Here is a 24,895-nt window from a genome sequence, read left to right as displayed (position 1 = left end):
AGGGGTATACAAAGGTGCATCACAAACTTTTATTGAACCATTAATATTTGACCGTCAGGATATTAGAAAAAGGATGTAGGTTTCAAATGATGTGAACCAAGGTAAAAAATTTTAATGTTTTATCCCCGTGTCAAGTTTGATAGTGTCTGCGTTACAGTCGGGTTGTATTAGGACATCGAGTTTTGGCTTTTTCTTCGGTGTTTCACAGAAAATTCGCGAACATATGCTTGGAGTATTGGTAGCAATTCAAGCAATTTTTGCGAGCTCCGTTCGGTTTGATTGACATGATGATACGCATAATGATTTTTTATATTGCTTTTATCTCAGTTAACCTTTTTAAGTAAACAGGGTGCATGAGTTCGTCACAACAACTTTAAGGGTTCACCAATACACCTAGAACAGTCATTAGATGCCGACAGTCATTTGTTTGCGAAAAAATGTTTCTATAATGGAGGTTGGCCTATACTGCGTTGTCAAATGTATTCTATTTAAGTTAGAAAAATCAACATAGCTTTTTAGTGTTTATAGCAGTGGTTCTCAAACTTTTTTATTGTCGGGGCCAAATAGTATTTTTTTAAGTGTGTAGAGAGCCACAAAAAAACGAAACCTTGAGAAAATCAATAAAGATTAAGACTTTGAAAGCTAAAATAGCAATGTTTGGTGGTTTTCTGAGGTCTGGTGCGAGCCGCAAAATAAGTAGTTGGGAGCCGCATGCGGCCCCGAAAACCGAGTTTGAGAACCACTGGTTTATAGCCTATATCAAAGTCTACGTAAAAGTGTTTTACTTACACTTTGGGCTATAGGCTACATATTATCGTGCGTGATGAAATTTGTATTTCACTCACGTTTGGTGTTTAGTTAATTTATTATATTGTTGAAAGTATGCCGATAACAACACCAGCGGGTACGTTTTGTTTTCATAAACTTCGGGGAAGTATTGGCGACGTTGAATGCCATATGGTACTTAAACCGAAGGGGATTTTTTTAGAATCTATGATGACTTGCGATTTCTTTTGTTGTTTTAAGTGATTTCACTTCCGCATTAAAACACAAATGTTTTTAATTCATGCTTTGGTGGCGCAACATGTAGCAAACATACGGAAAGTTGTTAATTTTTAACATGTGGCAATATCGGAGAAAATAGTCTCGGAAAAACACCTAATGATTGGTTTTAAAGTCGACAAGCGTTTGTTATCACATCAATCAGTTTGTGCCTACAAAATAGTATTTCTAATTATTTGACAACATAATAGGCCTACATGCAAGAAAATAAGCAAAGGTACCAAAAAAAAACATCACCAAACCGAACAAGTTTGCAGGGATTTATTCACGTAATTCCCTTGGTACGTTTAAGGTGAAGTTATCAAAAATTTTAAGGAAACTACCTTATTAATGCCACAGTGGTACTTTCCCAAGAATGACTGCGAGTAATCTCAAATTGATACAGTAGCGATGCAGATTGACCAGGTAAACACAGATTAAGTGTGGTCAATGTTCCGGAGGTTTTTAAGCTCATTTCTAAGTTACTATTTTTGCAAAGGATCTGAAACAGAACAAGGACCGCCAGTTGTAGGCTAACAGTGATTTAGGTGTTAGTATACAATACTTGGTTTACATTTACTACCTGAAAATGTTGAACCAAACCGCTGCGTTTCTACTCGCTGGCTTAGTTCTAGTTGGCCTTATACCAAGTTCATCGGCAAGGCAGTTAAACCCAGCAGGCGGAAGTTTAGCAAGGGACACTGTTTTCAACATGCTGACCGCAGAAACCGAAACACACTTAAAGGAATTAAAGCTTGATGAAACGCAATGTGGATTAGATTCTTACTTTGTGTTGTCCAACAACAGTTGTGTTAGCTGTAAAAAATGTGTTGGAAAGAATTATAGCTCCAGGTGTGGAAAAAAGTGCCAAGGTACGTAAGAAACCAGTTCAACTAGTAGTTGTACAGTCTGACAGCACCACAGTTTGTTTACCGTTAATTTAAAAGAACGGTTACTTAAATCAACATTGTTACACTCCTGTCGTTTTGTACAACAACTTATTTGCCTAAATGTGTTTAGGCGTATATGAGGTATTATGTTTTATGTTGCAGTTTACACATCACGACAGGAAACGAATTTACTTGGCAAAAGTCTTCAACAAATCAACACGAGACTAAATGAGCTTAACCAAACCATTTCCCAAAGACGTGCCAAGCAACAGCAACATGCCAATCGTTTTATGAATGACAACCATTTACTGATATGGCCACCGCTAGTCATAATAGCGTTCCTCATTAGTATGTTTTTTTTCTATTGTGTCCATTCCAAGAACAAGAAATCAACACCAAAGCTTAGTACTGTTACGTTCAGCAGCAGAGGCAACATTCCATCGGCCGAAATAATTCAAAGGGCTTCAGAACCGCCTTGCAACAATCGAGCCGGTTTATTCTGGAACATTCCACCCGAGGGTGACAATCCAGTCTGAACGTCCTGTAGATATATGTTGCAAAAAAGCGATACCATAGCTACACACTCTACGCCAAGTGTAACAATGTAACTTTTGTAAATTGCAAAACAAATCGAACAAACGTGTTTTTAAACCATGGTTATCTGACAAACATGTTTTTTAGCATGGAAACAGTCATACCACTGTAAGCCCTGTACCGTACACATTCCAAGCCATTGCATCACCCAATCACAATCCAGTCTAACGCCCTGAAGAGATGATATTGCTTGCCAGCAAGCAGTCCTGTGTGTTTCCTAACAAAGCAATACCATAGCTACACACTGTGCGCCAAGTGGTACATCGTATAACAGTACACCTTTTTTTTCCAGCAGTTTGACCAAAATACTTTTAATATGCAACATACGTATTTAGTTTGACACAAGTGCATTAGTAGTGGTAACAACTGTTTTATCTCTTGGCGTAAACATTGTGTTGTAAAAAATCATTGAGCAAGTTTTTTACTTTCGTGAACTGCAAAACAAACAAACATGTTTTGAGCGTTCGCTTTCCAATAAACATATTTGCTCGAAAATGGTGTCATACCGCATACTATTACACGCTATGTTGCAACACCCCATTCACCACGCGGGGAACCACCCGGTAAACTTCGTCGGTCATACCGGGCTGGTTGAGCACATAGAAAATCCCCTACTGGTGACGAGGTTATGTGTGGTCTTTAAAAGCAATGGTTTGATTAGACATCCATTTCGACAACTTTTATTCTCCAAAGCGGTACTAGTGTCGGGAGTGGAAAAACATAAGTCATGAAACGTTTAGTTACCTGTTTGCTTTTTCTGTTCTCATTATCTTATGCACAAGATCAACCCTTAACAAGAAAAGATGTGGAAGAAATCGCTGAACTGGTCACCAAAATCGCTGTAAGAAAGGAACTGAATGCAAAGTATCGTTGCGAAGTTGGCCAATACTACAGCGATGCGACAGATCGTTGTGAGCAATGTATTACGCTGTGCACACCAGAAGCCAACGCTGTGGCATGCAGCATCGATTGCCCTGGTGAGTTTGTGTGATTTTACTGTGTTAGTGAGTTTGTGCGCTATGTATATTACATAGCAGGTTGGAAAACTTCATTTAATTTTAAGAAAAAGTACCACTTTTGTGGCCTAACTAAAATGTATCGCTTTTTCAGCAACATACGCCGAAGTCTATCAGATTTCCCCATTGCGAAATAATGTGAACCAACTGAATCTTACTGTACAAGCTTTGACCGTTAGCTTGGCTGCACTCAACGAATCCTACACAATGGAAGTGAGGCTGCTCGAAACAACCGTGGCAGAACTGCAAGAGAAAAACGACCAACAGGAAATTTGGTTGATCGTTATCACTGCGGTGGTGGTGGTGGTTCTTGCAGCTGCAATCATGGTGTATCTATTCGTCAAAGACGGACCGCCCCGCTGTACAATTTCTCGTGGCAATCTATCAGAAAATGACGCAGAAGATGTCGAGGCCGGTCCAGAGCCTACCAATAACGAGAGTTCCGAATCTCAGCCCGTACAGGAAGAATCCAAGTTTAAGGGGGTACCACCCGCTCAAACTCAACAGGACGAGACGTATGAGCAGGGGCCCAGCGGTAGAGCGGATGAAACAATCCCGCTTAGACACGACTCGCCTTCTCAGTGTTAACACAGCACTGTTTGCGCAAGTTTATTTAAAATCGCGGTAATACAACTTAAATTAGAAGTGTTCACTCGTTGACATGATACAAGTTTGTTCCCGGTACTTTGACTACAGCGCCGACTGTGGTCAGCATAAGAATGAAACTTTGAGTCTTCCCACCAAGGCCTGTTGCCCTTTCAATGTCTGCCAGCGTCAGGCCGCTTTTCGAACTGAAAAACAAACGCTGTGTTATTTTGCTATGTGTTCTGTGATACAAAATAAAGCCAAAATTGTTTTGTCACCACACAGATTCGATCTTATAATACAGATTCCACTGTAACTTTTCTAAATTTTCGATCCAGAAAAGGTACATTTAGTACATGTGACGAACAATATTTATATTGATTTTCATTGAAACGCTTTACAAGGTGTCGTTTATTCAAAACAAAACCTAGCTTTGCCTATTTTCTTGTGTGCCATTTTCGTAGTGTGTGTACTGCTTTAAAAGCGTTTTCACAAATATACTTTTGAATTTGATCCACTTTAAAAATGTAGCATAAACATAAGAAGTGTATTCCCCTCGCATATGCAATCCATCAAAACGTTCCGTCAACACAGTTTTTCAATCCCCGCAGGGTAATCACCGGTACATTTTTACGGGGCGGTCGCACTTGGTAAAGTTTGCCGAGTGACTTTTTGATTACGTCATGCAAAATCGTAAACACAAACTTTCGGCGAAAGCGGTTGCAATAAGTTAATCTGTAGCGGTCACGTGATTCTTAGTTTTGTGGTGGTGAAATTCGGCTATAAGTTTACAATACTTGCATACTGTACAAATGAAAAAACACAGCAATGCGTGAAAATGGTGCTATTAGCGTTAAGTTGAATAGTTTAAATTAGTAAAAAAAAACATAGTTTAAACAGAAGGACGTATAAGTAACAACAAGTATTAGTACATTGTGACGTAATTAGACACCGCAAAATTATTTGAAAGTACACAGGCTTAAGTCTTTTGGCAGCAAAAATTAAACGAAAACGCAGTGAAGGGAAGTGGTTCTTCCTTTATTAGCCAAACAGGCAATGTCGCAATTTGGTCCGGTGCATGTCACGGGACAACCCCAGAAAAAGTTTCTGCTGGTGGAACTTATGACGATTGCGGATTGCGTCACTAAATAGCTAAAGACATGATTAAAAGCGGAACTTATCCTGAACAACAACCAAATCTTATTGTTAAGATCTATCTTAGGCCCGCCCGAAATTCAAACGCAGTTGTCAAATACACAAGTACAGAAATGTTATCTCGTTCCACATCCCATCAAAATATGTATGAACTAGGTGAAAGTTCAAACAACAGAAACTTTGTTCCAAACTTCTTGACAAAAATGCGGGCAGTGTTGCTACGTCACAAATAAATCATAGAATAATAACGACTGGTAGTTTTAAAAACGTAATAAATTTTCATTCAACATAAATAACCGAATATATTTATTATGCCCCAAAGTCATTTTATCAACGCCCAAAACCGATACTTGGAAGTGCAAAAGCAGTGGCAAAATTCACAAAACCGTGACTGACATGTTTTTGGAAACAGCGTACGTGCAAATAACATGTGCATGTAGTGGCACGCCGGAGTGGAAATTTACCAGTGTTTTTTCACTGGAATGTAAAATATGTCCATAATTGGTCTCGTTCCAACTACGTTCCTCTATAGCACCAGCCTTAACAGTCCCAGTGAGTTTTTTGGAGGTGATACCCCCTGGCTTCCACCGCCGTGCATAGGCCCTGAGTAGGCGGTGGCGCGGGGTGGAGCCGCCACCTTGGGGTTGTTAACTGGTGGCGGCCATAGTGGAAATTTCGGGTTGTTTGTAACTGTGTCGTACAAAAAATCGTTATCATGTGAAGAAAATCAGAAACGATTTTGCTTTTGAACAAACGTGCAAGCGATATAGCAACAAAACGTGCTTTAAACTGCAATGTGTTTTGGTTAGTGCATTGTTCAAGACGCCAAACGCACATTTTTGTCAGTGAATGTTTGGCCATCATCGTTGAACCGTTCTCCAAAATAAACAACATATTAAAACATTTCGCTTTTTTCCGGATTTTGACGAATATTGTCTTCTTTTGGGTTTTAAAATAAGGTTTCTTCTGGTTGCACAAATTAGTGGCGTTACAATAAGTTATTTTTAATTCTATACGTCCGCCACCTCGCATTTTTGTAAAACTCGGGTAAAGGTTGTCGCCGGGAAGCAAAATCTCGACCATGTACCAAGAATTTAAGGCAAGCGGGCAGTGAAATGCGATAAACACGCTCCCGCACAATTCAACGCATCAAGTTACAAAGTAGAGCGTTTCTCTTTGTCGCTATTTCCTACACCGGAAACAGTAACAATACACTCGTGTGGGTATGTTGAAATAAATCAACATCCCACTTTCATCGTTGACACGTTCACAATGTTAAAGACCACAGCAAGCTTTAGGTTTTGGTGTTACTTGCAGAGGGGTCAGAATTGCAACTATGTTTTTTCGCTGAGAATGATCAGCTATATACTTGTAATTTATTTGGTCGATTCAGTCATTTTTACCAAGATTCTTACACGAAAATGTTTTTACGAACTGGTTTGAAGCACAACAATGTCTTTTCCGCATAATTACGAGCAACATAACATTTCAAATTACGCAAAAACTTCTGTCAACCCCAGACAAAAAAAAGTAATGCATTTGCAGTATGGCAAGGACCGCCGAGGCAACCCGAAAACAACGGAACAGAGATTAACGCAACACCACTATTCTATCGTTGTAACAACACTTTTTGCTTGATACTGTAACAACACTTTTGCGTTAAAAGCGCAGCGTACGTATTTGCGTGACGTCACAAATGATTCGTTGACTCGACCAAATTTGTTTGGAAAAACTTCCGAGTATTTGGTTTCGGCCCGAACTTAAATTTGACAAATCGGTCCATCACTAGCTTATAGTTTTCTTTATAACACATCACACTTTTACAATGTAATGTTCAATTGGGAAATGTTATTTTATTGTCTAGTAACGGCACTGCAGAGAGGTTTAACTAGCCGGTGAGGAAAAACGGTTTAAAAGTTGAAAGGTCTGCTTTACATAACACTGTGTTACATGTATTCGCCCAGACCATTAAAAAAAAACCTTGATACGGTTTCTAGCGGTAGTGTCCCGGTTCTGCACAAACCCTACAACTTATGCATTATATCTGTTACTTACGAGGATGCCAGTTCCATTTTCATGGCATATAGAGCACTGTTGGCTTGCTCTATGGTGAAGAGGCGTTTCATGTCACTTGGTAAACCCTCATATTCATCGTTGCTCACCCAGAAGCTGCTGCGACGTTTGGGTGGTGATCTGAGTTTAAGAAGTGTTTGCATTTGCGTTTAAAGAGAAGAGTGACGAATATTCTACCCACCGTCTTAAGTACATACCTGTAGTTTGGATCACGTAAAATATTGGGCTGTACTGGTGAGTGCAGTAGATCAGGACTTTCTAAAAAAATAGAAAGGTTTTTGTTACCACTGATCCACTACTTAGTTTCGTGTTGTTTTACTATACTATGCAATTAATGGTAATCCAGGCATAAAAACAGATACTTCGTGTTTTTGTCGTTTGATAAACCTCCATAAGTTGGGGTCGCAAACGCAGTGGCAAAATTTACAATATCGTGACCGACATGCTCTTGGAAACAGTGTAGGGTAGGTACATAGGCGTCGATTTAGGGGTGACATGTCTCCCCTCCTGAAAAAACAGGGGTTACAACATATGTATTGTCTCCCCTGTTTTTTGTTTAAAATAAAGTATTGCCAGAAAGACCACATACACACCTATGCCACAAAGTAGTTGAAACTGGATGTTTGTTATAGATTGAAGGTCACAATCAATGACAAACGCAAGTGTCTCGTGGTTTGTTATGCGACGTAACAATGGTTGCAGTAACAATCGGCATTGTTATGTGATAGTTAATTGTTTTATTCCCAGCACATTCAAGCTGGTGGTTGAAGTATCCTATGTTTGCTTTATGTTAACTGCAGGAATGACTAGTCCAGGGGTGCTCAACCTTTTCGCCATAACGGCCGCATCGCAGATCCTTATTTTACCAACGGCCGGCCAATTGCCTGCTTGCTTGTGTTTTAAAATTACTGATGTAACGAAATATTATATGTCAACCATCTAATGGCGCCTAAAAAGCTTAGATTTGTAACTTGAAGAGCAGATTGAGCTGAACAGTCTGACGATCAGTCTCAGCTGTTTATGACGTCATCATCTATATTGTGACGCTAAGGGAATCTGGTTTTTCGCATTGTTTGCACACAAAGGCATAAAAAGTCTGCCACATATGGCTACTAGGCTGGTAATACTTTTTCAGTTCCATAAAATGTGTTTAGAGCAGCTTGAAAATAAAAATATTTGACAAATAAGTTTTTATTTAGGTCATGGCCGCCAGTACATAAATTTTAATAAACATGTTCATGCCCGCAGGTTGTGACCTCCTGGACCAGTCAAACTAATATATAGGCATTTTTGCAGCCAAAACGCAAGCAACCCTCGAATAAGACGTTTTCTGTCTGATGTTGAGTCATTTAAAAATCGTCACACGCAATGCAAATAAACATCTTGAACAACGTATACTTAAATACTGTCACAACTTTACTGTCTCACTGTGTGAAAGTTGTATATCTGCAATGTTTAGTTCGTTACGTGCAACCGAATATGGGTCTATAACTTAGATCAACTGCTTTGTGTTCCTACGATTGTGGGCTTTAACGGCTGATGGATGTTTCCAAAACATGGAAAGGTCTCCCCTAAAATTTTGCAAATAATTAAAAAATCGACGCCTATGGGTAGGTACAATACCATGTGCATGTAGTCGGACAATGCGTCTAATACAATGCATTTAATACTCCATCTTTAATTAAAGTATAAATGAAAATTCGATCTATATTGCACTTTTAGTGTTAGATACTAAAAAAGAAACAAAACAAAAACAACACCTCCGTAGTCTTTAAAGCGTGGAAGCTGAGTGCTTGTTTTCATGGCTGTGATTCCAAAATTTTGAAGATCAGGTGTTGCTGGACTTTCCTATAGAAAATTAAGAACTTATTTGAGGCAAAAAAGCAAATTTAATCATTTGCACTAACCATTTCCTGAGGTTTAATTGGCTTTTTCATCTTTAGTTGAGTAAGAGTTATATCAGGTGGTCCTTCCTGTAGACACAATTAATAACAATCTACACAATAGAATGTGTGGGAAATTGCAGCCAAAAGAACCAGCAAAAATCATGAACACAAGAGAGGATCCTGACAATCAACGACTAGGGCTAAAATTAATAAAAACTGTAGTGCATTTCTTTTTGATGTACATTTTTGCATGGATTGTTACTCATTTTAGCACAATATTTATTATACATTTGCACGGACTTAAAAAAAAAATTGGTGTTTTGATACCAAAGATGGTCAACCTTTTTACATGTGCGGGTAAAAAAATAGTGGTAATTTGGAGGTGGTCGTGGTCGCAACGATGCTAATGCAATAAAATAAGACTGAGGCAAACTCAACTTTAACTCGTCTTTGTTTGATGCGATTGTGAACATGTACAATATCAAGTGAACTGTACATTGACTGCTTCCTCCAACTTTACCCTTAAACAGATTGCTTAAGGTATTGACAATCATGCATGCCCACTCACACAGTAAACTTCAACACAACTCTATGACACAGTTCCAAGGCAAGCACACATACACAAAATAATTTTGCGGTTGTACATAACAATGCCTATTCTTAGCAATAAACTAATATGTAGTGCCTTTTAATTAAACAACACAAATAAACTGCACCCGGTCGATAAAAAATATGATTTTTTACTGCGGCCCGCGGGCCTTAGGTTGCCACCCCTTGATATATAGTTGAATCACAATAATAGGTAGTCACAGACAGATTTTTTTAGTGGTAAACTGGTAATTAGCATGCAACAAATTTTTCAACCTGAACTTAGAATACACTTACATCTTGGTAGAATTTGTTCAATTCACTATTCTTGGAATGCATAACAAGTTGTTCATCATCACTCTCAATATTATCAGTGTTTTGTTTTCCCATATAAACAGGTGGCTGTGGCCTTACATATTCTTTGCTGATCTCTGTGGATTTGCATCAGTTACATGTGTGGTCCAGTAAAACATATTACATAAGTTTTTTATTCACCACAATTTAGTTCAGGTGTCTTTGGGGTTGTCAAAACAGGAAAAAAGACTTTAGATGTGGAAGTTGGAACAGGAGTGTTCGAATTGTCATCTTTAACTATAAAAAACATTTTATGTGAAAAGAAAACTATTTTTTCACATTTCATGTGAAAAGCAAACTGTTAGCTTGCAAACTAAAATATTGATTTATATGCGGGCATTGAAAACAAATAAATATTTTATAAAAAAAGGTGGATGTTATTTAAGCTACAGGTATAATAGAGTAAAAAGTGTACATAAAAGTTGTCCGACCCATTGTTATGCCATAAAGCCTCTATTGCCCCTAACAAAGACCAAATTGTCTCCTAAAAAATACAGTGGACATAGGACAATCACATAATTGATTTTTGCAACTGGTGATGTTCGATGGAAATATGTGGGTTCTAACATTTTGGGCAATCAAATTCGTGTTAAAGCTCTCCAGTTAGTAAAAATTAGAGATGTACCTAATATTCGGTTTGCCGAATTTATTCGGCCGAATCGCTCATTTGTGCAAAGATTCGGTATCGGCCGAATAATTTGTTGCGATCCGGCCGAAACCGAATCTTTTACGAACACAAATTTTAAGCGTAAAACGTGTCTTTGCTGCTTATTAAGCTCCACGCAATCTTTCACAAGCCCAAACATAACGAAAATCGCGTCGATTTTTACCTTTTTCAACACATTGTCGTTTTTCCCACTGTAGTCAAAAAAATTAGTAATTCATTGGCAGGTTGCCAATCATTCTTGAGGCAATTGTGAACCTCACAGAACTTAAATGAGGACGAAACAGAACTATTCTGCACTAATTGCCTGGTAGATAAACATTTTTTCATGTGAAACCCGTAGCGTACGACTTCGCGTGACGTCATAAATGATTCGGTTGATTCGGCCGAATTTATTCGGCAAAACCGCCGAATATTCGGTTTCGGCCGAATCGAAATTTAGCCGATTCGGTACATCACTAGTAAAAATCAAACAATTTTTATTTTTCCCAAAACACTGCACTTTGGATACAAAATGTCGTCTATGAGGTTCTATCACATAACACTAGATTGGGCAACTTGTGTCTTATATAGACTTGACACAGTATAATACAATGTTTTTTTAAACAACTACATACATCTGATGTCAGGAGATGACAGCTTATTGAAATAGGCAGATGCTTGACCAGAAACTACAGAATTGCTGGATTGAAATTTAGGCGCTGTAGGGGTTCCAAGTACTTCACTTCGTTTTGCAGCAAGCGTAAACACAGGCAGTTGCGGACTGGTTATTTCTTTGGCGTCCACATCTGCAATTAAAATAAACATTAGGTAGCACCACATCAGAAATGAGAAATGTGCACAACACCAAGACTCTGGCAAGTGTGGAAGTCGTGTGTTATTGTTTATTAGTGTATTTTCCCACAATTATCCTTCAAAAATTTCTTTGTCAATGTGTATTGTATTTTGCTTGTCTGGTGTAAACATGTAAATACATATGTTTTAAGTTGTATATAATGGTAAAACTTTTTTTCAGCATGTATAGCTCAAATGATTAGCAATTCACATACACTAAAAGAAGTAATTACTACAAACAATGCAGTAATGAATGTGACACACTTAACAAGTCACCTGACTGTGGAAATGCAGGTATGGATTCACTGCCTTAGAAAATGTACATGAGGCACAGCCACAACACCAGAAAGATTTTACCTATTTTCTGACAGAAACACACCTGTTTTAGGTGGAGAAACTTCCTGATTTATTTCCACTTCTTTAACATGTTTGGGACAAAGAATCTTAGACTCTAAGCATTGGCGATTTGAACAGTCTCTCAAAATCTTTGTTTTCGATTTTTCACCATCTGCAAGAAAAACAAAGCCTTAATAATAAGTCGGAGCATTGTACCCAAAGTTTCTGGCCCAAGATTCCCAAGGTAGGATTAGAACATAGTGTCTGTAGCATTAAGCACTTGGCTATATTGATAATAAATAGGGTTCACCAGGAGTTTTTTGTTGCAATTGTCCCCCTGGCACAAATCCAGTTCCAGAAAGTTGATCCTCTAATAAAGACAGTTGACTTTCAATCAATTTTAAGCACTGCAGAGATGCTTGATTGTGTTGAGAAATTATTTCAGTTTGTTTTTTCACAGTTGATGTATCATGATTACAAATCTCCTGCAATGACAAGAATTTCGTTATAAAGCCTTAAGAATCCACATCCCTGACATGTACAGTTCAGTAAAATATCAATTTAAATTGGGATTAATTTTAAATACCAAAGTTTTTTTCGTATCAAACACATAAATAGTTTAACATATGCAAACATATACGAGGATAAGGGACCCTTACCAAATTATGCAAATATTTTGCCATGTTGCAAACAACCATCACACAAATTTTCCCCATTAAAACAATTTTTTCATTAGTTGGCGCACTTATGAATTTAATTTGAAAATTATCTCTACACAAGTAACAAATGATGACCATGTTTTTTCATTTATTTATAGCATTTAAAAACAAAACAGAGTTTTAAAATAAATTTTGTTGAGTTGATTAATTTCAGGAAACAAAATACCAAAAACATATTAAGTATATTTTAAAAAGACAAAAGATTTTATAAGACAATATGTGACATATACTTTTTAGAACATTCAAATACGTAAAAAAATTTAGTGCGTAAAACATTTTCATACATGTAAAGCTATAACATCTGTCTTCATATCTTGTAGTCTTGACCAGCTTTCATATGGAAAAGATCCACCATTTCCATGGTGGGATTTATCACTTGACTCAAATTCCAACAACTTTTTGTCCACCATCCGAGCAGTTCTTTTGAAAGGAATAATAACATCTTTGATTAAGATTGTTTTATCCATGTTTTTAATGAACTTCCTTTGATATTTTCTTCATACAAGACTGCTGCAAAAGTGCAAGCTATTAATTAAATGTAGCCATTTATCTGATCTATTTGGTGTAATGAAGTGTTTGCTATGTGGGAAATGGGATTGGCTCGCTGTCCTCGCTCTCCTAAACTGTGTGACCGCACAAGCCACAATGTACAACATCCAATACACCAAATGAAATAACCGCTATGTTCACATAAACTTATAAAACCAATCAGTTAACTGTTTATGTTAGTTTTTGCATTTATTCCGGGTGACACTAAAACGCTGAATGGGCGGGACGGGCGGAATGGAGGGCGGGACGTCGCGGGTGATGGCGGGACGTCGTGAAAACCGCTAAATATCGGGTTAAATTGCTGACGGTTGGAGCTATTAAGGTTGGGATAAGGTTTTATAATATAGTAAATCATTAAAAAAAATTTCGCCGAACACTACATTCCGCGCCCGGAAACGTCCCGCCATCTCCCGCGACGTCCCGCCATAGCATTTTTGCCTAATGTCAGGAAATAGTTGAATAAGTTTTAGGCAGGGACATTTTTTGATTCATATACTATTATAAAACCTCAACCTAACCCTAATAGCACTAACCGTCAGCAATTTACCCGATATTGAGCGGTTTCCGCGACGTCCCGCCCATCCCGCCCATTCAGCGTTTTAGTGTCACCCTTTATTCCATTGAATTAAATGCAAAAAATAAACAAAACCACAATAAGCTTTAAAATTTCCCGCCGGTCGCATGACGCAAATATCTGTCGCGTATCGCTTCTTTTAAACAAAACAAAAAACAGTTTTAACATTACTTTGGAACTGCTGGTAAATGTTAAACGTTCTAAATTTGACAACAAGTTTCTAAACAAGACACCAAACGCAAATGTGATTTCAGGCTGACCTCCAAGGTAGATTGATTTTTTTTTTGATTTTTAACTTAAGTTATCGCTTTTTGGACCACCTATCACACGTTCTTTGTACTGTATGTAAAAGTGGAGAAAATAGCTTTTGTGAAATTGTTTTACACTTGTTTTTTTACGGGGTTCGAATCCACGACACTCCCGAAGAATCCCGATCAAGATTTTATGTCTGCATTACGTTCAGGCGCGTGAGACTACTCGGCCACGTTCCTGTCCAATCCTACTTTAGCTTAGAGTCTGAACCTAGAATTTTCGATCGTCGCGTACTACCTAAATCACATTTAACGGGTAGACCGACAGATAGGTATATGCAGGGTTGCCATACCGCCCTTATTTCTAAGATTTGTCCTTATTTTGAAGGGCTGTGTCTTATTTCCAAGATTTGTCCTTATTTTTGACTTGCGTCCTTCTTTTGTCTTATTTTCAACAATTACTATTCAAATCTATGCTACACGTAAAAGTAAACCACCTGAGCTGTTGTGAGATGCACTAAGTATTTTCTACGAACAAGGAGTGGCTAAAACAGATTGTTTCTGCCAAAATATGACATGTATAAATGCAAAGATTTGTTCAAAAACGTTTGTTTTGTTTCGTATAAAAAAATATTTTTTTTTCGGTTGTCCTTATTTTGGTTTCAAGTCGATGGCAACCCTGGGTATATGCTTCATGACTAGACTAGCATATTACAAGACTTGAGTTTCGTCCATAACTAGGGCTGATCAGTTGGGTTAGATAAGTTGCAATTCTTTATTTAACTTTAAGAATAGACAGCTACTAGGCTACCACCTAAAAAGCTCCAGTGTACCACAGGTTGAGAACCACTGCACTAGCCTGTCATATATTGTGATCTACATATCTGCTATACATACAGGCTTTGCGATTTCTAACGTTCTGGGTAAATCGTAACTACCTTCTGTTTAACGATTTTTAGAAAACAGTGGACCAAACTCACTGGAAAGGGAAATTTGTAATTTTCAAATAGATTTAGTGAATTTTAAACGGTGAAATGCGACACACACGACGATAAAAAATAGTAATAACCAAACACGAAGCAAATGCAGCAAATTGCAGCGGCCACTCAAATTCTTGAAATACTGTTAAAAGACAAAAAAAGACAGCAACACGCACAACCGCTCCCAGAGAGTGGCGATATGAGTTGTAGTAGGAAATTGCCAGAAGGTTTTCAATTTGTTAGTCGCTTTGGCGCCCCCAGTGGGCAGATTAAAGTGCATGAGAGGAATCAGTATTTGAAAGGTGGCGGTGCAAGGGAAGAGCAGTGAGAAAAAGCAACGAGAAAATAAAAGCATAGAAATACAAAATCGTTGTCGACGTTTAGCGTTCGCAGTATGTTACATTATTTCGATTCTCCCCAACATTCGGCATTAGTGGATATCGTCATTCTCTTCGCCCATCTTCATAGCTCTTTCTGGCGGACACCGACCTGCAGTTTTGCCTATAAAGCAGAAAACAAGAGGCTATAATTATTAAAGCCATCACAATAAAAAAATGAGACAAGATAATACATCAAACCTCGGTTAAACCGGATTCAGTTAATTCATATCTTCGCCTAATTCGGACAAAATTTGAGGTATAAATGATTTGTAATGTGGGTAGACTTTAACCAATCGAATTCCGGTTAATCTGGGTCTTAGCCTAAGACGGACCATTTTTTGGCCCAAATGGATCCGCATTAACCATGGTTTACTGTGCTAAGTAAAAACAAAGCAGATAGTGTCAACACCAAATTAAGAAGAACATTGAATTTTAATGTTACCTGTTTGACTTTCACGAGAGGTCTACACCTTCCATACTAGCATGTGATTCGTGCTGTCACCGTTGCCTGCCGCCTCGCTGGCAGAGTTCATACGGAAGTCCTCATACCTGTGTACATAAGGCCAACATTAATAAAATATCTTGTGTTTACTTCTGTGCAATGCCTTGTAAACATACACTTACCCGTCTCCGCCGCTTATTACGAGGGTTGAGGTGCGTACTTGATTCGTACTTGAAGCTGACGACGAACGACGCTTAGGTAGCGATGGCCGTCGGTATCCTGATGAACAAAAAATACAACAAATTAAACAAAAAAAAAGATTTTGAAAGCCAATATATAAGAAGGCAAATAGACGGTGGACCAAGATATAGTACTAACTGCACTAAGTTGAAAAACCTGCAACAAACTTGGTGTGTGATAGCAGGATCGAGTGAAAAAGATTTTCACAGCCAATATACAAAAAGTTAAATAGAGGGTAAACCAATAAATAGTTCCAACCACACGAAAGTCCAAAAGTCTGCAACAAATTTGCTGTGATAACAGTATGCCAAGGGGCGTTGAGATGCTAGACATTACCCGACATATTGGATTACTCACACCTCAGCAATGTAACTGCATCAAACGCAACAACATTGGTTAAGGGGAAAATGCTCCGCGCTTGAAATGTGTAGATGTTGAACGCTATGACAGTTGCTACCATGTTTAGGGTGTGGCCAGTCTGAAGCACTTAAAAACCCGCGCTACCTAAAACCGTAAATCGCTTCTCAACATGACTCACTGCAGATGAGTTTTATTGATAACGGCAGTTAAAAACTACTGGTAGGGCAACTGCACACTAATCTAGATACGCATAAAAGTACCCTCTTTCTTTATTGTAACATATTTAGGGACACAACGGAAAAAATAGGAGTCATTAACAGTGACTGCTGCTATTTGAAGATATAAACCTCGGTTAAACCGAAATCGGTTAATCCGAACCTTATTCGGATTTTGGTCAAATGGGTCCGGGTTAACCGAGGTTTACTGTATAGATCAATGCACGTTGGTTTGAAAATAATAACCTATCGGTGTAAAATCGTTAGGTAACCGAATCCAAAGGCGTTTGCGCAGTTGTTTGTTTGGGGAAGTTCCTTGGTTTAAGGTAAAAACAGGATAGATGATTCATACATCACACGGGCATTAATCCCATAAGATCAACTAAACCGGTACGAGATCAAAGTAAAGTGACATAAAATACATCATCACTACACAGCAAAACATTTTCATATGGCACAGTGTCAAATAAAATGTTACAAATCAGCAAAAAATACATCTGCTCTTGGGAGGCCCGCGTCATACACAGTTTTAATCGCCTTAAATTGTCAAGAACACTTTGTTTGCATCAAAATGCATTGGTGACCTTCACCGCATTGAGTGCCGCCAAACTTTTCACCTCATGTCCTTGACAGTGAAAACACTTGGGAATCACCCGGGGAAATAGGAGTGTGGTTATTATACCTGATGAGTCAGAGGGATAAGTAACCGCGTTTAAGGCCAGTAATAGATCTTTATCTGGGCCTAGTGTTGTGGTAAATATCACCGCAAGGTTTCTAAGGAGTTAACTAGTTTGTGTTGCACACATTTTTAAGTTTAGTGTGCACAAATTGGCAAAAGTCAAAAAACTATGGAACAAAATATATGTAAGCCATTTTTTCAGACTGTGTATAGGTAAATTGCAAAACTTTGACTTTCTCGGATAAAACATCACCAAATTAGCCTGGGATTTGTGCATTTCGTGTCCAAATTGGCACAAAATAGGGAAAATTTCAGACTGTGTATGAGCAAAAAGCAAACATTTGAGTTTCTCTGATTAGACAGGGAAAATCAGAAAATTTATCTGTGCATTTTATCATGCATTGGTTACAACACAAAAACATACACAGATGGCAAAACTTACCTCTAACGGGGGTGGCCTCCTTCTCAGGAATCTCGATGGACATGAGGAACCTGGCGTGCCCGGTGTGGCCGTACGTTAAGCCTTGAGGGATAATGGGTAGAGGAAGGGAATGGGTACTGGCGGTGATGCTCGGTAGCGCCATCGTGAGGACAACACCAGCGCTTGTTCCCACCCATAAGAGATCTTTGCAGACGAGAAGCGACGTGATACGTAGACATGCCGCTTTGTGCTGTCTGATGATAGCGTCTGAACCTGTAAGTATTTTTTTGCGGGTTTTAATAGTTTGCGTAATCATAAAATAGAATTAAACCCTAATGACCCGTATACAATTGTGACAATATACTTCTTTGGGGTTGGAGGACATGAAAAAACAACTTGACCATATTTAGTGATTGGTAAAAAAAAATATTTTGAAAATCTTATTGCAATGTACAGGTATCAAGTTACCAACGTTTACAGCACCATGTATCTAAACTGGATTATATCTTTCCAGGATGCAAAATGTTCTGAGTCATGGAAATTTTTTTTTAAATCCTGTTATTATAGATTTTCCCTTACAAAAATCTAATGCAGTAAGTATAAATCTATAGGCACCAATTAAATGCAAATAAATCCCACAAACACAAAACAACAAGTTGCATTGCAAGTGAACGATTCAAAGGCGTACTCATTGGTAGCGCAACCAAATGATGCTTTTTAGCATTAAATACATAATTGCAAAGGGTAATATAAATTTTAAAATTCTATACTCACTTGCTAACATCTTGCCAACCGGCTGCGTGACGTCAATATCGGTTATGAGCTCGTGTGTCACCGTGTGGTAGAGTTTGATCTGTGCGCGTCGGTCGAGAGCCACCCACACTCCATAACCGCAGCATACCATGCAATATATCTGTGACACAAACGAATCAACTGTCAACAGACGGTTCAAGATCTGCTTGCGGTGTCAATGGAGGAATTTAAGGCATTCGAGCAGTTGGCATCTTTAACTATTTGAAGGTATGTACTTGCGGCATGATAGTCGCACTTACGGACTTATAGTTGGTATTGTGGCAACTCGTAGACAACGCTAAGCACCTGTTGAATACCACTGCACAGGCTGTTTTCGATTGTGTTTTGTTGCCACACCAAACAAGTAGGATATAAACTGAAACCGTAAGCAAAAGAAGAAAACAAGTGCGATGCGTTTGAAAGTGTTTAAACTTTATGTCGATCCTAAAGTCCTCACCTGGCGTTTGCTGTCCTGGCTTACGGCAAAGAATGACTTGAGGTTGTGGGTCTTCATGTCAATGATCATGACCTGGTTTTGACATCCGCACCACAAATCCTTTTCACCGACAACTATCATCTTGGTTATCTGGCTTGAAGGCACACCTGAGTAAAATAAGTAATAAGTAAATCATATTGAAAATTGAAAGAAGCTGCAAACACAGCACACTGTTTGTTGGGAGTAAAAAGCTGCAAAATACATCTGGTCTATGCCACAACTGGGCAGGGGTGGGATTCAAATTTTTGTCAGCCGGTTCTTTCACAAAAGTCATATTTTTCAACCGGTTCTGTTACAAAACGTCCATTGACAGTAACCAGTAATGCTAACCGGTTCGCTGATCTCATAAAATTTCGTGAGACGGTTGTATAGAACCGGTGCGAACCGGTGCGAACCGGCTGAATCACAGCACTGCAACTGGGTATAAACTAGTGATGTACCGAAGTTTCGGTTGCCCGAAACATTTCGGCCGAATACGCTGTTTTTCAAAGTTTCGGTTTCGGTCCGAACTTTTTTGATAATTCGGCCGAAACCGAACTTTTTAAAACCATGGAAATAATGCGTAAATTTTCGTTTTCCCCAATTCGAAACACTGTAAATTAACTAATTGTTATATCTATAAAATATGAGCCACGTTGTCTGCAAAATATTACAAGTTTAGTAAAGCTTTTGCATTGTGGCAGTGATTTTGGTTTGTCATAATTGAGTTCACTCGCATCAACAACACAAGGTTCAGTTGAAAACATCCGTAGAAACGAGGATTTTAGGTTCGGCCTGATTCGGCCGAATTAATTCGGCCTCATGGTCGAATATTCGGTTTCGGCCCAAACCTTTTTAGGCGGGTTCGGTGCATCACTAGTATAAACCACAGAGGAATTTGATTTACAATGGCCAAGTAACTGCTTGGGAACCAAAGTGGTGTCCACTCCGTGCCACTACATAAATAACAGTATGCACTGTTTGCAGTTTACTCCTCCATTATTGGCTCCATGCTTTTATGTTTACTTTGGTAACGTAATTTAATTCTATGTTGATCAGATTAGAATACCAAATCGCAAGACATAGGTTTCGTGCATTGTGCCTGAGTGGCCAATACCAAACTCCCTTACCTAAAGACACGGTTTTCGGTTTCTCAAAGTTCCAGTGACCAGTCGTCATATTGCGGAAGTAGATCACCAAATCGCCGTTGCTAAGAGCGACAAACATCTGCAAATAATCGAAAAGTTTGACCAATCACCCCTTACTGAAACTAGTGAATTACGGCCAATTTGGATTTTTTCGTTGTAGGAATTCCTATCTTAGTTTCGAGTTTTGTTTTCTGATTAGTTGTTTAAACTACATTTTTATTATTTTCCAATTGTTTAACCGTTTTTACTTCATATGACAAACCTGCGTTTTAGGAAAAGGTACTAATGGCGTTTTATTCTCTGTTTTGTATTTAATTCAAGAGGCAAAACATAATCTAGTCTTGCTTTTCACACGCAACCAAGTAATCTACCCTCATGTAATTACATGAATGCTTCATTTTTAATTGGAGAAACTAACACAATTAAGCTATTACCTGTCCCTCGTGATACAACATGCACTGGAGCGGTGCGCTGTGATGAAGCTGGGCGATGCTCTTGGGATCCCCGTGAGATTCCGATGAAGAATAGACGTTGATACTAAAATACATACAGCGCAACGTCAAAAACCGATGCTATGTGATTCTTATATTACAACAATAATCTTAAGATCTCTCAAATACCAAAAACCATTTATTGTAGCATGTTTTTCCATTTCGGTACTCACGTGCCATCCTCTGTGCCCATCCACATTGACCCAAGACCAGCAAGTGCTTTACTGGCAGCTGACAAGTTGCCACTGGCACCTGTCACTGTGGAGTTGCCATCACTGAGGAGGAGATCTTCCAGGCTACCATGAAGCGTCGACCCGTCGCTATCCTTCTTGAAAGCGCTACTGCCGGTAAGATTGTGCATAAGAGGGTTCTGTGTGCGCGAGTTTCCCCCTGGTTCACTCATGATGGTTGTGTCAGTCGAGGTCGAGATATCTAAGGTTTGGGAAAAAGGCATCGATTACTCGGGGTTGGCGGAGAGACATAAATGTCGAGTTTGACGTCAGTACGGCTAGCTAGCGATAAAATCGAAGTTTACCCGACGGTGTCATGTGTACTACTCGACTGTGCAGAGCACAAACAAGAGCTGGTGTAAGACGATACAATTTGACATCGCCTGTCAGGATACACAAGCATTAAACGCGTCGAGGTTCGATCAGCGATCTTCTATACTATCGCTAATTCCACATCCTGCCCGCTTTGAAGATAAGCCTCATTACAGGATTTCCTATGAAGAAGTTATGCCACACTTTTGTGCGCGTCTATTTGTTCAATGAGAAACCGCATGAAAAACAACTCCTTTCGGGGGGTAGTCAACAAGCACAACTGTCTTTTCAAACAAACAGTTTGACGCAAATTGAACAAAACACTGATGTTTAAGAAGAGTAGTTGTTAAAAATCAACTTAGTACAGACCACAGTTGCAAATGGGCCCGAAATTAGGGCACAAACCCGACCCGAACCGAATCGTTTTTGAGATGCCCTTTTAGGCCCGAAAGTTTGATTGACAGGCCTATACATTGAAGGCTCAGGAAAGACCAAGACAACAAACACAATAGTCAACAATATAATTGATGTTGAACAAGCCATTTTAGGGCTGTTTGACATCAGGTCAGGTCAAGCAACTGGCTACCTAACTAGTTAAATATATTCAAACAAATACCGACACAGAGTATATAATGAAGCCTGTTTTTTTAAAGAAACCTAAGCCCGAACGTGGCCCGACTTACAGCTCTGGCACAGACAACTGCGGCCAAGAGATCAAACAGATTTTAAACCACAAATAATTTTCGTTTCCGTCTTTGAATAAATTTTCCAACCCTTAGTTTCCTACAAAGGGAAGTTTAGTTCTGTTACCTACCGGAATGTGGTATTGAACTGGTGCTGTGGTCGAAACCAAAACGACGGCGTAAGTATGGACTTGGAAGCAGAGGACTGACCATTGGGATCTGGAGGTCGTCATCTAATGCATTTAAACCAGTTGGCAAAGAGACCATTTAACATATCCGAAAACTCAGCTTAAGGCTTGTTCCAGCACAATTTAATAATACTTATCGTGTAAGAGACAACAAGCGCTTTTTTGTTTATGTTTTTTCGTTATTATTTACTGCTGGAGTAACTTAACGTGGCTTTTGTGTAATTGTTACATAAATCTTTTTGTTCCTTACAGTACATGCGATTTAAGAACTGTTTGCGTTTCAAGATATTTAAACTTGCAGTTAGAAGGTTGTGTAACAAGGCCATGCTTACAGGTGATTATCCAGGGTATGTTGCATTTTCATTACGTGCGCGCGCAAATCTTGTGTATTAGGGGGCTTTTGTTATTTGGACTCGACTCCAACACCATGCGCTGTTAGTCACGAAATCTTTAAAACCTTAGTCCAAAAGGTAAAAGAATCCAACAGAACGAAATTAATCAAACAAATGGATCAGTAATCTTTAGAAGAACGAGCATCAAAAACAAACCAAATTTTAGAAAGAGAATAAGTAAATATCCGATACAACAATCAAAAACGGCCGAGAAGGGTTGTAAAATGTTTTAAGTGTGTAAAAAAGTGCGATCTGTTTAATAGTTGGCAAAGGGACGAGCCAAGAAAATAGAAGAGAAGAGGGGGTGATGTCAAAACAGGTGATGACTTAAAAGCTTCAGCACAAACATGCTTCTGTAGAGAGAGTTGACTTTTTACCTGACGAACTGCCAAGACACCATCCCCCACTGTTTTCCACACTTAGGTAAGAATCTCCTATTGTTTAAGGAAAACATCAAAACATACATACGACCTATATATGAGGTAGGGACAGGTTTTTTTTAAAGGTTTGGTTTGGGTGACCGACCGCTAAGTAGTTTTAAGAGACCGCAAGTGTTTCATTTAAATACCAAAAAATAGCCATATTTGCTTAAACGGGAATTTTGGGAAACCGCTGGAGAAATTTGGGGAATCGTTTTGGTCCCCCAGAACACCTTAAAAAAACACTGGGTAGGGACACCCTTGCAGTCGTTAAAATAATACAGCAGTAAATGAGGATTTACCCAAAGTTGTCGCATTATGCAGTCAGTAACTTTAGTTTTTTGTACGACTTGTACGAAATTGTAACAATGTTATGGAGCAAAATGGGTTAGCAAGGGAAAAGGATTGGCAATAGACCTACCATAATTCGACATGCTGTTGTTTGTGCTGTAAGGACTTCTCCCAGATGAACAGTAGCTACGAGTGCTAAACGGGCTCGTATTGTCTTCATCTGATTCATCCCTGCAAAACAAAACACTTAAAAATATGGTGATACAGCCAAAACGCACAACGTTTACATTAACGTATTGTAAACGTTGCTATTCAATGCCAAACTGACATGACTGTTAGAATGTTGAAAACTGGTGAACATTCCAAATTCAGACATTACAAAAAAAGATTTCCCTTTTCAGTTTAAACGTTTGTTATTGCAGTAAGCAGACGACAGCCGATGGAATGCAAAAGAGTGGTATGTACACGAAAGAAGATCTGTCACTGTACTGGCACTTGCTGGTCGACAATGTACACATGCGAGCGTTGATGGACTGGCGTACTTGCCACTGACTGAAGCAAACGCTTTGGCACATCTGGGCGCGTGTGTTTTGATAACTTTGGCGAGTTGCAAGTGAACCACGGAGCGCAAAACGCCCACAGCTATACAATCTCATTGCATACTGCTGGAGCAGACGGCATCGCTGCGTAATCTATTTGCTGTGGTTTGTTATGCGGTGGTAACAGCGCCAAAAACACGTCCGTCGCGATTTGAAGATGGTAAACGCGCCAGCCACGCTCTCCGACCTTGAGGGTTTGATTGACGACCATTTACTATTGCTACATAAGCGTTTTTGCAGCCGCACCTATCTACAATTTGCCAAAATCAAGGCTGTACGATCAGCATCAACATCAAAACAATATGCTTGGCCCCAAACATTTAACCGGTGGCCTATACTAAAGCCCACCGTTCTAGATTTTTGCCCAATATTGCAATGCGACAGTTAAGTATTACGTGACTTATCAAAACCAAATCTATCTAAGTTATAAGCACAACACGCCTTTTATACAAACAAAGGTTTTTTGCACTTACGTGTCATCCCAGGCGATAATCTGCTGAACAAGATTGCTGTTCGATGATGAACGTCGTCTGTCGGGATCGTGAACGAGAGGAGCCTTGGAAACATCACTGAGAAACGTACTGGTGGGTACGAGGCGTCGATCCCATGCTGGGGCCTAAGAAACGATATCACAGTCGAATATTTACTTAAGACATAGCTGATTAAGATCGAATGCCTTTGTTCCTTAACCGGTGTTCGGTACTATGTTTCAGGGTTGAAAGAAAGATCTTCCCCTAGTTCGGACAAAACTTGAGGTACAAATGATTTGTGATGGGGTAAGGCTTTAAGTAATCGACATCGGGTAATTCGGACAAATTGTTTGGTCCAATCAGGCCGGGATTAACCAAGGTTTGCTGTATTTACATTTTACAAGTTTTGAGAAACTGTACCATTGTTTTTTATATTTTTTTCGTGAAATTTGTTGAGAAGACATGTTCAATAGCGCACCAATTGCGGGTTAGCTGATGCGTTAAATTTAATTCGTATCGGTTGCAATCGGTTGGTGTGAAGGTGTACAGAGGATACGTGATATGTTGAACTGGCAGCAA

At 39.0% G+C, this 24,895-nt stretch overlaps 3 protein-coding genes across 6 annotated transcripts in view; 1 reads left to right on the top strand and 2 right to left on the bottom strand.

The window, feature by feature from the left end:
* Nucleotides 1-2,965: 2,965 nt before the first annotated feature.
* LOC145238653 (uncharacterized) lies at nucleotides 2,966-4,129 on the top strand. Its single transcript, XM_080101893.1, has 2 exons — nucleotides 2,966-3,502; nucleotides 3,636-4,129. The coding sequence occupies exons 1-2, from the start codon at nucleotides 3,253-3,255 to the stop codon at nucleotides 4,127-4,129; spliced, it is 744 nt and encodes a 247-aa protein (XP_079958019.1). The 5' UTR covers nucleotides 2,966-3,252.
* Nucleotides 4,130-4,136: 7 nt separating this feature from the next.
* LOC145238652 (uncharacterized) lies at nucleotides 4,137-13,458 on the bottom strand. 2 transcript variants are annotated; one of them, XM_080101892.1, is made up of 12 exons: nucleotides 13,020-13,458; nucleotides 12,327-12,501; nucleotides 12,060-12,188; nucleotides 11,464-11,634; nucleotides 10,324-10,419; nucleotides 10,126-10,259; nucleotides 9,674-9,761; nucleotides 9,262-9,323; nucleotides 9,115-9,202; nucleotides 7,552-7,612; nucleotides 7,337-7,474; nucleotides 4,137-4,332 (listed from the first exon to the last, which is right to left on the bottom strand). In XM_080101892.1, exons 1-12 carry the CDS (start codon nucleotides 13,200-13,202, stop codon nucleotides 4,191-4,193), a joined length of 1,467 nt encoding a protein of 488 aa, XP_079958018.1. In that variant the 5' UTR covers nucleotides 13,203-13,458; the 3' UTR covers nucleotides 4,137-4,190. The 2 variants fall into 2 exon arrangements, with proteins under 2 accessions (XP_079958018.1, XP_079958016.1); XM_080101890.1 differs by lacking the exon at nucleotides 9,674-9,761 and having other exon boundaries at nucleotides 9,262-9,327; nucleotides 13,020-13,453.
* A 1,627-nt stretch (nucleotides 13,459-15,085) lies between these two features.
* LOC145237233 (rho guanine nucleotide exchange factor 17-like) overlaps nucleotides 15,086-24,895 on the bottom strand; it is a 42,036-nt gene continuing 32,226 nt past the window's right edge. For all 3 annotated transcript variants that reach the window (XM_080100025.1, XM_080100026.1, XM_080100027.1), the window contains 11 exons: nucleotides 24,320-24,462; nucleotides 23,378-23,478; nucleotides 20,906-21,164; nucleotides 20,676-20,778; nucleotides 20,224-20,320; nucleotides 19,076-19,221; nucleotides 18,601-18,739; nucleotides 17,848-18,099; nucleotides 16,094-16,190; nucleotides 15,912-16,018; nucleotides 15,086-15,590 (listed from right to left, as the gene is read on the bottom strand). In XM_080100025.1, coding sequence (XP_079956151.1) covers nucleotides 15,934-16,018; nucleotides 16,094-16,190; nucleotides 17,848-18,099; nucleotides 18,601-18,739; nucleotides 19,076-19,221; nucleotides 20,224-20,320; nucleotides 20,676-20,778; nucleotides 20,906-21,164; nucleotides 23,378-23,478; nucleotides 24,320-24,462 — 1,422 coding nt within the window. In that variant the 3' untranslated portion in view covers nucleotides 15,086-15,590; nucleotides 15,912-15,933. The remainder of the gene's footprint in view (nucleotides 15,591-15,911; nucleotides 16,019-16,093; nucleotides 16,191-17,847; nucleotides 18,100-18,600; nucleotides 18,740-19,075; nucleotides 19,222-20,223; nucleotides 20,321-20,675; nucleotides 20,779-20,905; nucleotides 21,165-23,377; nucleotides 23,479-24,319; nucleotides 24,463-24,895) is intronic.

The sequence above is a fragment of the Phallusia mammillata genome, chromosome 7 (assembly GCF_965637545.1).
Source record: "Phallusia mammillata chromosome 7, kaPhaMamm4.hap1.1, whole genome shotgun sequence".
In the NCBI taxonomy this organism is placed as follows: Eukaryota; Metazoa; Chordata; class Ascidiacea; order Phlebobranchia; family Ascidiidae; genus Phallusia; species Phallusia mammillata.
This window is presented reverse-complemented; position numbering and strand designations above follow the sequence as displayed.